The sequence below is a fragment of the Pediculus humanus genome, genomic scaffold (genome assembly GCF_000006295.1).
Source record: "Pediculus humanus corporis 1103172108221 genomic scaffold, whole genome shotgun sequence".
In the NCBI taxonomy this organism is placed as follows: Eukaryota; Metazoa; Arthropoda; class Insecta; order Psocodea; family Pediculidae; genus Pediculus; species Pediculus humanus.
Genome location: NW_002987791.1, coordinates 211321 through 223357, shown reverse-complemented (window position 1 = coordinate 223357; position 12037 = coordinate 211321). Strand labels below are relative to the sequence as shown.

The window sequence follows — 12037 nt, the reverse complement described above, 5'->3', positions numbered from 1 at the left end:
AAATAATAATAATAATTATAATTATAACCGGAATTTTATTTTGTTTGATATCATTTTTAATTACTTTAATTAAATAAAAAAAAAAAAAAAAAAACAAACAAAAAAAGGTGTAAAACAATAAAAAAAATTTATTTCATGGTTGGATTGATTATGAATCATTTTTTTTTATTTTCTTGTTGCGAAAACGGTATGGATATTTTTCCTTAACCCCTTTTTTTATTTATTTTAAGAATAAATAAAAATAAATAATTAAATTTAATAAAATAATATTTATAAAACAAACCCCCTTGAAATATTATATATATATATATATATGTATAAATGTCGGTCAATGATGGTAAGTACAATTTTTTTTTTTTTTTTTTTTTGGAAAATTGGGATTTTTTCAAGGTATCACACTCGCTTTTGTAATATTTATTTTTGTTATAATTTTCAATTTTTTAATAAATTCATGTTAATTATTATTCTGGGTTGTGACATGGAAAAATATTGTTTTTTTTTGTAATTTTTAAAAGCCCTTAAAACATACTCATAAATAACAAAGTGTCTTTTATGTATTTTTTTTTTTTTTGGTTTTCGTCTTGTTTTCGAGAAATATTAACGGTAATAACCTTTAAAGGTAGTCTTTGGGTACTTGAAAAACAATTCAAGAACCATGTTCTTAAATGAAATAAAAAATTAAATAAAAGTTGAATTGTAATGTTAAATATTACGATGCTTAAATGTTATCATGGATGTTATAATCTTATTTAAAGTTCGTGGCAGCAGACGAATAACCCTACTGCAACGCCATCTATTCGTAATTTATTTTAAAAGTTTAGAGTTTTTATTTTAAAGACAATGCTATATACTATTTATTTTTTTATATATTTAGTAGATTTTAAGAGAGTGAATTTAGTTTACGGGTTGAAATTTGATGCTAATACGTTTTTTGATAATTCGCTTTTAATTCAAAATGGAAGAATACATTATGAGTCGCTAACGGACAAAACAAATATTCCGCAATTTGGTAGTTGTTGGAAAAATGCCATTAACGATCTTCAGTTAGGATGTAAACATTTATCTGAAGAAATTCAAAATGATCTCGCATTAAAATTTACCGATTGTTTTTTACAAATGTCGGGTTATGAACCGTTAAATTGTAAAGAACCGATAAATATCTGTCCTCAAAAATTATCCGATCGTGCCTTTAATGCATACACAGAATTTTATACACACACTCACAGTATTTGTTTTTTTTTACAAAGTCAAACATGGCAAGAAGAAGCTGAGAAAACGGTTAATAAACTTTCTCTCACTTCTTTATTGGTTTCGAAACAATTAAAAGAAGCTGATAAAAATCAACAGAAGTTATTAAAAAATCAAAATGATTCTTTACTTCAGCAGCAAAATTTATTCGATAAAATTAAAATTATGTCGAATGAATTGACATTTTCACAGGGAAAAATAATTTCAATCATTGATGGTCTGCAAAATGTAACATTCGAACAAAATAAATTACTTTTTGATTTAATGAAAGATTTATTATCTCTCAAGTTATGGACTGTTAGTGAAGTTTCTTGGTTTAATTCCATCATATTTTATGTTGTTGTTGTTGTGATTAATTTTATTTTTACATCCGTTGATAGAACTCGTAATGCAAGACTTTGGATATTAATAATTTTTAGTATAAATTTTATGATTGAAAGAATAATTACTTATTCACTGATACAATATAATTCTAATAAAGACATATCAAATTTAACTATAGATTTAATGTATGAATGGTTTTGGGTGCTTAGACGAATTTGTGTAGTATTATCACTCGTAGTATTACTTTACTCCTCAATAATTTATTGTGATTTTAAAGCAATGAATCATAAGTTACTTTTGCAAATTAAACATCAAAATGAAAAGATTATTAAATTATCTAATAAAGACATAAATATAAATCCTTTGCATAAATCGCATTGGATAAACGAATCAGAATATAAGAATAATAAATTAAATGATAGATTAGATTTTTCAAACGAGCTTAACAATCAAACTTTTCAAAATTTTTATAAGACTGAATACTTCCAAGATTGCATGACGATAAATAAAAATGACAATTTAAAAAAATTTCTCAGTAAGAATATTTGTAATTTATTCGATTTGAAAAATTTGGATCAAACAGATCATGAAAAAGTTAAAAAACAAAATAATAATAGTACACTGTTAAAAAAGTGTGACCCTTGCGATGAATCATATTCATCGCATGACTTAAATAAATCAAAATATAATTTACGAAGTTGTAAAAAAAAAGTTGTACAATAAATGTCTTCCAATTTTACCTATAGTATTGGTTTTTAAGTTTTAAAAATATTAATGAATGATTAAATTGTTTATGTCAGAATAAAATGTTTTTATAATATTAAATATTTTGTAAATTTAAATTTAGTAATTTAAGAAAACATTGTTTTACAAACATATATAAATATAAAATACAAAGTAATTTGTACAATAATATTTTTATAACTCAAGCACGACAATAAATATTAAATATTTTTTAAAAATAACTAGTAAAATTTTTTTCTAAGATCATACTTCACAGAAATACAATAGAAATTTTTTTTTTTTTTTTTTTTTTTCAATAAGTTATTTACATTAAGTCTATAGAAATTATGGAAAAGTAATAATAAAATTTGATACTTTCATTAGTTTCTGTCCGTATTGACGATAAGTTAATTTTATTGTTAGTTATAAAACACTACAAAAATACACTAAATATTTATATTAAAAGATATTTTTAAAAATAAATTCTATTTTATTATTATTGTTTCCTAAGAAAAAAAAAAAGCACTTTTAACGGTGTGACTTTAGAATTTAAAAATTGAATTCTTTTTTTTGGCGACAACTTTATATTAAAATTCAGCTTTCGTTGTGTCGCCAAATTGTTTTTCTAACGTATTTTTTGTTGTATTCGTTATTTTTTTAAATTCGTTATAATTATTATTTTATAGTGTGATTGTATATATAATAAATGCAGTATGTTGTTTAATTATATATCAAAAATGATTTTATCAGTCAAAAAATATTACTTCGTGAAATTTCAGTAATTGTTTTAATTCGTTTTTTAAATTTTCTTCAACATGGAACACTGTACGCTGTAGTTTACACCCCATATTAACACAATTATTTTACAGTAAATTTAACATACCTAACATCAAACATTAAAAAAAAAAAACAAATAATGGTGAACTTATTGTCAAATGATGTTATTTTACTATCTGAAAAGCTCAGAAATGAAGATCCCGAGCAATTTTACACATTGGTCAAAATGCATTTGTCTTTTGTGTTAGATTTGAATACTGATGAGTAAGTAGAGAAACATATTAATTCGTTAAGTTTTTGAATTTTTTAATTTTCGTCGAACTAATTATTATTTAAATTTGTTAAAGATGTGATAATAATACTGAGAAAAAAAGTAAAGCTGTCAAATGGAATTTACCTTTTACAAAAAAACAAAAAGTTAATGATAAAAACAGTTTGGATGGTCCTCCTTTAACTTATGATTTCATTACTCAAATGAAACCGATAATTGAATTTTTAAGGAAAGAAGAAAGTAAGTTTACTGCTTATTGTAAATCCTATAATAAATGATCATTTATAACACCAAAATTTTTTTTAGATATTTGTCAAGAAGGAATCTTTAGGCGAAGTGGAAGAGTTACTCGACAACAAGAATTGAAACTTTTACTTCATCAAGGAATTACCCTTAACTTTGATGAAAACCAATTTTCTGTTCATGAATGTGCTACAGTTTTAAAAAATGTTTTATCAGAATTACCTGAATCTGTTTTAACTGATGCTCAGTACCCTGCATATTGCCAAATTGCAGAACTTTGCAATGTGAAAAATCATTCTTACAACGAAAGACTTTTAAGAGCGTTACAATTATTAATTTTACTTTTACCAAATGAAAATAGAATTTTTTTTAAAGAAATAATTGAACTTCTTAATTTAGCTGTGGCTCATGAGCATAAAAATAGAATGTCAGCAGAAAATTTAGCAACATTATTTACACCTCATTTATTGTGTCCGAGAAAAGTAAGTCAGCCATTTTATTTATCGTAGTAGTAAGATAAAGTAATTTATGTAAAATATTGTTATTCATATTCATTTTTTATTTTTTATAAAAAAAAAGCTATCTCCTGAAGCTTTGCATGTAAACTCTCAAGTCATGTCTGGTGTTGTCGCATTTATGATACAAATGGGATCTAAAATATTTGATATTCCTCCCACCGTAGCTACAGACGTTAAAGCTTATTGGAATAAAAAAGAAAAAAGAATAAATTCTCCATTGAAACAGGTATGAAATTTTTTTTGCTTTGTGTCTTTAATTTAAGGTATTAATTATAATAATAATAATTTTAAATTTTCCAACAGATGAATGAAAGCATTTGTGATGGAACTGCAGCTAACACAGTTTTTACATTTGTCGATCGAGAAAAAACAGCTGAAGAAAATCGTACGAATCCAACTGTAACTGCTTTGGCTCAACTTTATGCTTACATACAAGCATTACCAGAATCTTCGAAAAAGAGAAAATTGATAAAGCAGTTTAACAAAGAAAATGGTTATGGAACACCATTGCGAAATACAGTCAATAAAAAACGTTTGAAACCTTTGAATCTTGGTGACTCTATAAAAGTTAGTTTTAACTATTATTCCTTGTTGTTTTATTTTGTTGTATTCATTTTTGAAATTATTTATTTTTTTTTTTTTTTAGAAACATTTATCAGGGTTTAGTAAAAATTCAAAAAGAAATACAAATACAATTTCTGGCGAAATAGAAAATGGATATGTATCAGTAAGTTTTTTTTTTTCTTATTACACAAAGATACAAATATTTGATCACGGGATTCATTATTTGGTTATAATTTGCTTTTCAGAGTCCAGACTCAGGTATGTGTTGTAAAAAATTTACAAAAGAAGAAGAAGAAGAAGAACAATTATTAATAAACGGTTCAGGGGCGTTAAATAATAAATCTCCATTAAGTACTAAAATTATACATGCTAAAAATGGCGATACACGAAAAACTTTTTTGAATGGAGAACAACAAATTGTAAAAGTATCGAATATAAAAAATGATTTTCAATTAAACAAAGAAATGTGTCATCATCAGGAAGGATCATCAGGTCACAATCGGGAAAAAGATTCTAGGGAAAATTCTTTAGAAAATACTCCTAAATATAATTCGAAAAGAAGTTTGTCATCCTTGTCAAAAGATGACATTATTTTAAGCAAGACGTCTCGTTTATCAGAAGAGAAAAAGTTTTCAGAAGGTTCTTCATCAACGGGTGGTTCTGACGGAGGGAATTTGAGTTTTGTGAGTAATAAAAATTATGTTAAATTCAAATGCTTTAGTAAAAATAAATTAAACTCATTGGAAATGAGTACGAAGGAGGAAGAAGAAAAGAAGGAAGAGAGGGATTTCGACGATGAGTTTTCCGTTAGAAAATTAAATAATTCAAATGTTGTCAGTGGGACTAACAACAATGAAGGGTTTTTGCATTTTTCAATTAACAATAATACTAACCGTTTACCAATTTCATATTGTCCCAAGTCGACGTATTTAATGACGACGAGTACACCGGCGCCAACGAGCACTTGTTTTTTTACTCCAAAGGTTGATAAGAATAATTCAATGTCACCGATAACAAAATCTGCAAGGAGGATGCCTAAGGCTATGCAGGTGATTGGATGCGATGACCTCGTTGCATGGAAACTATATACTGGAGAAATTTTTTGTGATCTTGCACGGCGTTTATTATTATAAATCACTTCTTTTTTTTTTTTTTTTGCATGGTTTTTATTTTGATGTTGGTTTAGGTGAAGGTGATGATGGTTTAAAAAAAAAAAAAAAAAGAGACAGAGTTGTTTGTTTTTGTTTGTTCCTGATTATTCTTTGACTGGGTTTGACTGGAGTTGAAAATTTTGACTAGAGTCAATCGTGTTTGATTTAATTTAAATGTAAATTTTTTTTACGATTATGTTTTCTTTTACAATTGTTTAATACATGGAATTTAAAAATTTTCAGGAGACGATGATGACGCCGAGAAGTCGAAAACCGGTTATATCACTTTCCGGAACGGATCTTTGCAGTCTTGTTAATTCGGATTCTGGTGGTATGGATCTCGGCGAATCCGATGAAACGAAATCGAAAATTTTGAATAATAAAATGGGGAAAAAACTTATAATGGAAGAAGATTCGACGAACGAACGTGATGGCGACTCGCTGTCTAGTCCCTTCAGAAATTATTTATATAGCAGAAGCGTATTGACGGCAAGTCCGGTGGATTTGAGTTTTTCAAGCAGAGCTGATGATTTTTTATCTCTAACCGATGATGATGATGATGATGATGATGATGATAATTCATCAAAGGAAAATTATTACAATCGGTTACCCGAAATAATAAATAGGGGAGGTGGTGGTGGTGGTGGTGACTTAAGCGAATCATTACTTTATTGTCTTGACGGTAATGAACCCAACGATGGACATTTTGATAAAAATGAAAAGGAATATAATTGCTCTTGTTCTTCTTCTTATTCGGATAGTTTGAACAGTCAAGTTTACGAAACGGCACTTTAATTATTATTATTTTTTTTCTTTTTTGTAACAATGAATTTTTTTTTGTAATTCGTTGTAGTTTATTAAATGATATTAATTTTTATTAATACCAAATATGACTGTTTTTTTATTATTAGCTATTTATAATAATATTATAAATATAAACGAGGTAAAATGTGCGTACTTTTTTATAGTGAGAATAAAACTCATAAATTTTGAGAAGAAAATGTGTTTATACAAAGGTTTTCTTAAAATATTAAAATAAATAAAACAAAAATTAATTAATAAATTATTTATTTATTTTTATTTTTTCCTATTCATAACAATTTAATTTTCTATCAATTATTATTATTATTTTTTTTTTTTCCAGATAATTTTATGTTTAAAATCTCGATTATTTTTCCAATTTATTTAAGTTCATTTATTGTGAATATATTTATTAATAATTAACAGTATTAATAAGTTGTCGCAAAAAAGTCAAATCGTGGCAGTAGACTAATGTAATTTTGAAGTTTATATGTATAATATATACCCTTATTAAATGTAATGAGATATTTGTACCGGATTTATGTTACTTAATCTATATCATGGAAGTTGATCGGCTCAAACCGGGAACGTCTCCACTGTCGTCCGAAACGCTTTTGTGGTTTGAATTTTTATTAGATCCGACATTACTTGAAAAACATTTAAATAAATCTAATCCTGATCCGTCGCCAACCGATTTGATAGTAAAGTTTTTAAACGTTGATAAAAAAGAAGAGGCAATAGTTTTAGATGATGAAAATGGTGATTGCAATGGTCATTCAGCTCCGAAAATAACAAAGAAAAGTTTATCAATTAAACTATTAAGTTTAAGAGTTGCTGCTTTTTTAAATTGGGATTTAGATGTATTTGAAGTCAAGTTAGTGAGATTATTTTATTTTGTACCATTAGGGACAAGTATATTATTTATCATAAATACATTAAAAAATTTGATTTACTTTAACAATATTAATTCATTTTCATAGCAGAGTGAAAATTTTTTTTTCAAAAATGCTAAAACTTTAATTTCAGATTACCTTTACCAATGCAAGTTGCCTTACTTCATGATTTACTTTACATTGCTTTCGAGGAGGATGTTAATGTTAACACTCATAGCAATATAAATTTATCTTCTGCCGATCATCAAACTGTTTTCGCTATTTCACTTTATCACAGATGGGTTTTAAAATCGTATATGTGTGGTTCGTTAATAATCAAGCAGCCGAAAGTTCCCTTCATCCCAATGTAACATATTATACAATATGATCGTTTTAAAAACACTTATGATTAAGTAATACAAGTTTATTAAAAATTTTGTTTTTTAGGCCTGGATTACAAGATCCAAATTTAATTGCTACAAATCAAAGAGAAGAAATAAGATCAAAATTAGTTAATCAAATTAATGATAGTTTAGAAATTTGTAAAAAATTAATTAATTTATCATCTCTCACAGTGCCCACAATTGATTCGTTTATACATATTGACGAAGAAGCGACTGATGTAAAAGCAAAATGGTTAAGCGGTACGGAAGTTAAAACGGAAGAGTTTAAATGTCAAGCAAGTGTCACATTAATCAATATTATTATTAAAAACTATAATTTCAGGGGGATAAAAACGATTTTATTATTTTTTAGATTTACTACGAGTTGGGTTGTTTTAGTTTTTTTAAAGAAGATTACAGCGTTGCCAAAGATTATTTTTACGAATGTTCTAAACTTTATGAAAAATTAGAAAAAAATTCAAATTTAAAAAGTAAAGTTAAATTTTGTAACATTGATAAAAGTAAATTGGAAGGTTATTGTAAAGCTTGTGGAATTGCAGTGTCAGATTCAGGGGAAAAAAATGTTTATGATAAATTCAAAGCGTCTTTAATGAATCAGTACACTGTAAGTGAGAAAGCGATTTTTTTTAAAATCTTTTAATTTTATCAAAAGATAATGTTATTGTAATTTAGGGTTTGATGCAAATTTTACAAGAGGACAACATTTTGCAAATAATACCATTGATAGACAGAGAATTATTAGAAAGGGATGTTCAAGTGGCCATTTGCAGCGGAGCCTTTACAGTAGCTAAAGATTTTTTTTATAAAATTCAAATATTAAATACACTACGAAGAGTTTGCAGTCAGGAAACGAATAACATTGATTTTGAAAAATGTCTTAAAAGTTCTGGTGATAAAGGAATGGATTTTTTCATTTCAGTGAGTTTTCCATTTCATAAATTTTATTCATAGTTATTGTTTTTTTCGAATGCAATGCTTAAAAAAAGTATTTTTTTCATTTGAATTTATCGGTAAAAAAAAAAAAAAAATTTCATAATTTTGTGATTTGATGGCTTTAACTAAGGAATTAAATTGGATTTGCTAATTATGTATTTATTTAGTCTTTGAAGGATTTAATAACGAATTCAGTTGGGAAAAGGCTAGGAAATTTAAAATTTTTCTTATTAGACTTGATGATAAAGGATTTGTCTGGAGTCGAACAACGTTGTTCGTCGACATTAGCGGATGCTCTATTGGATGTCGATTGTGTAAAAGGACTTTTCAATGAAAACGAAATGAATTTTCTCACATGCCTTAATTCGAAGGAATCAAACGAAGTCAACGCGATTGTACCCCCCGGCACAACTCAAGCTCTTTCGCATTTATTATCTAGTACGTGAAATGAAATCGTCATTCGAAATTTAATTATTTAAAATTAATTTTTTTTTTTATTTCCATCATCGTAGGGAGTCCGAGACTCGAGGTGATGAACATACAACAGCAATTGATTCAAAATTACGACACGGAAGGAATAAAACAACTTTTGCAAAAGCTATCGTCTAAAAATTCAGGGAAATCATGGTGGAAATTAAATTACAAAGTAAATAATTTCTTTCTCTCTCTCTCTCTCTCTCCCCTTTTGGTAAACGATGTAGCATTTAATAAATTATTATTATTATTATTATTGTTAACAGTGGCATTTGCCCATTCCGCTTCAAAGCGTCGTCATGGGTTTTTCCAAAGGATACCTTCAGGATTTAGTTTATATTTTACTTGCTAAATCTCGCGAGCTTAGCAAAAATAAAGTAAGTTTTGCAGGAAAAAAAAAAAGGAAAAGTCATAAATTATGTACGTAAACAATAAGTTAATTTTTTTTTTCTTTTAAGGATTTTAAAAAATCAATTTTACTCCTCGAAAACACGGCAAAAGAAATAAAAGAAGCTCCCGGTACGAAATTATACTCGAATTACATAACAAAACTCAACAGATTGATCGAATGGGAGATTTTATTAGTGCAAATAAATCATTATTTGGAAGAATATCCGGATATAATTATGCGTGACTATTATTATTATTATTATTATTATTAGGAAATCATCGAGAGCGCGACGTGCGTGACGATACTCATATATATGTATGTTTGTTGTCACGCAGATCCGAATCAGCTGATATCATCTTGCAAATCGTGTTTGGCTGCTTTACAATCCGGTAATTCGGTCATACCGAGACTCGAAGTAATGGAAAATTGCGCTTTGGCTCTTTTAAATCTCGGAGAATGGGATGCTCTGACGTCACTGGATAAAAGATGGAATTTTTTAGAATTGGCCGGAGCGATCGCTTCCGCGTGTCAAGACATAAACAAACACAAAGGAAGCAAAAAACTATCGAGGGAGGCTTGGGATCTAAGTAAAAAAAAAAAAAAAAAAGAAAAATTTTCTCTCTCCCCCCCCCATCCCCCTGCTCCCCTTTAATGCATGCGATGACGACGACACACGATCGATTAATTTTTCTTTTTTTTTTTTTCTCGGTTGAAAAGTACTACCGGTGTTTGGTCCGTCATCACAACCGAAAAGATCCGGTGGATCCACAGCATCTCCAACAGGATCAAATCTTACGAAAAATTGCCTGTTGAATTTTCTCATACGTTTAAGGGAGCCGACGTGTTTGAGTGTCGTCATATCCCTACTCGCGAGACTTCACAACGTTTTAAAAGACGAACCGAATTTGGAAATAAATTGTCAGTACATCGGATTATGGCCGGCTGTCGTGAGCAAGTAAGACGAATATATAAAATTTTATCATCACATTTTGTGATTCTGATTGTTGTTGTTGTTGTTGTTGTTGTTGTCCAGCTCGAATTCGTACAGTTCCCGATCCGTCGCTGAAGTTTTAACTCAAGTCATATTGAAAGCCATTAAATTCATGCCCAAACACAGTTCGTTCTTGCGAGTTTTGGGAGATCTCAACTACGGTACGTTTACATATTCAAAGTGAGGTTTTTTCATAATCGTCGCCATTTTAACATTTTTCCTCTTTCTTCATTCTAGTGACAAACGATTGGACGAACGCATTGAAATATTATTTGGAAGCCGGAGCCGTTTCAAGCGATTTTTTCTCACAGCCCGTACCGAAAACGGTTTTAGATGATTTCACGTATAAAAGAATGATAAAATGTTGTTCTCAACTACAGTGTCACACACAAGTATTAAAAGAAATTTTTTTTGTAATTTATCCCGCGTTCGAGTCGTCATTTAATTCCCCGCCATTTTGTTTTTTTTTTTTTGTTTTAAGGCTGCCGTTCTGTGTCAATTTTTGGAAGAAGTGGATTATTCGTGCGCGTTTAAAAATTTAACGGAAACTAAAAATTCACAATGTTCCGACGCGATGGACGCATTTTATTTGTGCATATGGGATTTAACGATATTAGAATATTTAATTAATTTGCACAACAGGAGAGGAGAAAATCAAAGGAAACAACAAGTGGTAAGTGAGCGAATGAGTGGGGGGATGAGGGAACCTTTGAAAGGAAACAAGGTCGTCGATTTGACCTGATGGGGCAAAGAAATAATAATGATTTCTTATTGTCGTCTCTCTCTCTCTCTCTCTTTTTTTATTTATGTCTCTCTCTCTCTCTCTTTTTCAGGTTAAATTAATCGGTTTGCTCGAGCTCAACAGTAACAACAACGAAGAAATCCAACGGGAAGCGGCCAATTTGAGAAAGAAATTATTTTTAAGAGCCATGACGAATCAATACACTTTATCGACGAATACCAATTCGTTTTACGCAAAAAATTAATCAATTAAAAATGTCCGTTTAAACATTATTGTTTAAAAACTTTTTTTAATTGCTCGAGAGCTCCTCCTCTCCTCCCCCGCCTCGTTCTTCCTCTCCTTCTCGTCCTTCTTCTTCTCCTCCTTCTCCCCTCACTTCCTTCTCTTCCTCGTCCTTCTCCTCCTCCTCCCCTCACTTCCTTCTCTTCCTCGTCCTTCTCCTCCTCCTCCCCTCACTTCCTTCTCTTCCTCGTCCTTCTCCTTCTCCCCTCACTTCCTTCTCTTCCTCGTCCTTCTCCTCCTTCTCCTCCTCGTCCTTCACCTTATCCTCCCCGCCTCCTCTTTTCCCCTTCCTTACAACCCGTAAAAAGAAAAATAAAAGAGGAAAAAT

The 12037-nt window shown here is 29.0% G+C and overlaps 3 protein-coding genes across 3 annotated transcripts; all 3 read left to right on the top strand.

The window, feature by feature from the left end:
• Nucleotides 1-730: 730 nt before the first annotated feature.
• On the top strand, nucleotides 731-2295 carry Phum_PHUM450980 (mitochondrial ribosomal protein VAR1, putative; the record flags this gene model as incomplete). The annotated part of the gene is made up of 3 exons (XM_002429741.1): nucleotides 731-815; nucleotides 878-1633; nucleotides 1730-2295. The coding sequence occupies 3 exons, from the start codon at nucleotides 731-733 to the stop codon at nucleotides 2293-2295; spliced, it is 1407 nt and encodes a 468-aa protein (XP_002429786.1).
• Nucleotides 2296-3211: 916 nt separating this feature from the next.
• On the top strand, nucleotides 3212-6614 carry Phum_PHUM450970 (Rho GTPase activating protein, putative; the record flags this gene model as incomplete). The annotated part of the gene is made up of 7 exons (XM_002429740.1): nucleotides 3212-3336; nucleotides 3420-3583; nucleotides 3650-4068; nucleotides 4166-4330; nucleotides 4408-4671; nucleotides 4914-5717; nucleotides 6063-6614. The coding sequence occupies 7 exons, from the start codon at nucleotides 3212-3214 to the stop codon at nucleotides 6612-6614; spliced, it is 2493 nt and encodes an 830-aa protein (XP_002429785.1).
• Nucleotides 6615-7180: 566 nt separating this feature from the next.
• On the top strand, nucleotides 7181-11671 carry Phum_PHUM450960 (uncharacterized protein; the record flags this gene model as incomplete). The annotated part of the gene is made up of 15 exons (XM_002429739.1): nucleotides 7181-7494; nucleotides 7647-7859; nucleotides 7940-8171; nucleotides 8249-8500; nucleotides 8569-8814; nucleotides 8997-9267; nucleotides 9342-9475; nucleotides 9570-9680; nucleotides 9762-9933; nucleotides 10030-10281; nucleotides 10412-10649; nucleotides 10728-10846; nucleotides 10923-11077; nucleotides 11167-11358; nucleotides 11519-11671. The coding sequence occupies 15 exons, from the start codon at nucleotides 7181-7183 to the stop codon at nucleotides 11669-11671; spliced, it is 3054 nt and encodes a 1017-aa protein (XP_002429784.1).
• Nucleotides 11672-12037: the final 366 nt, after the last annotated feature.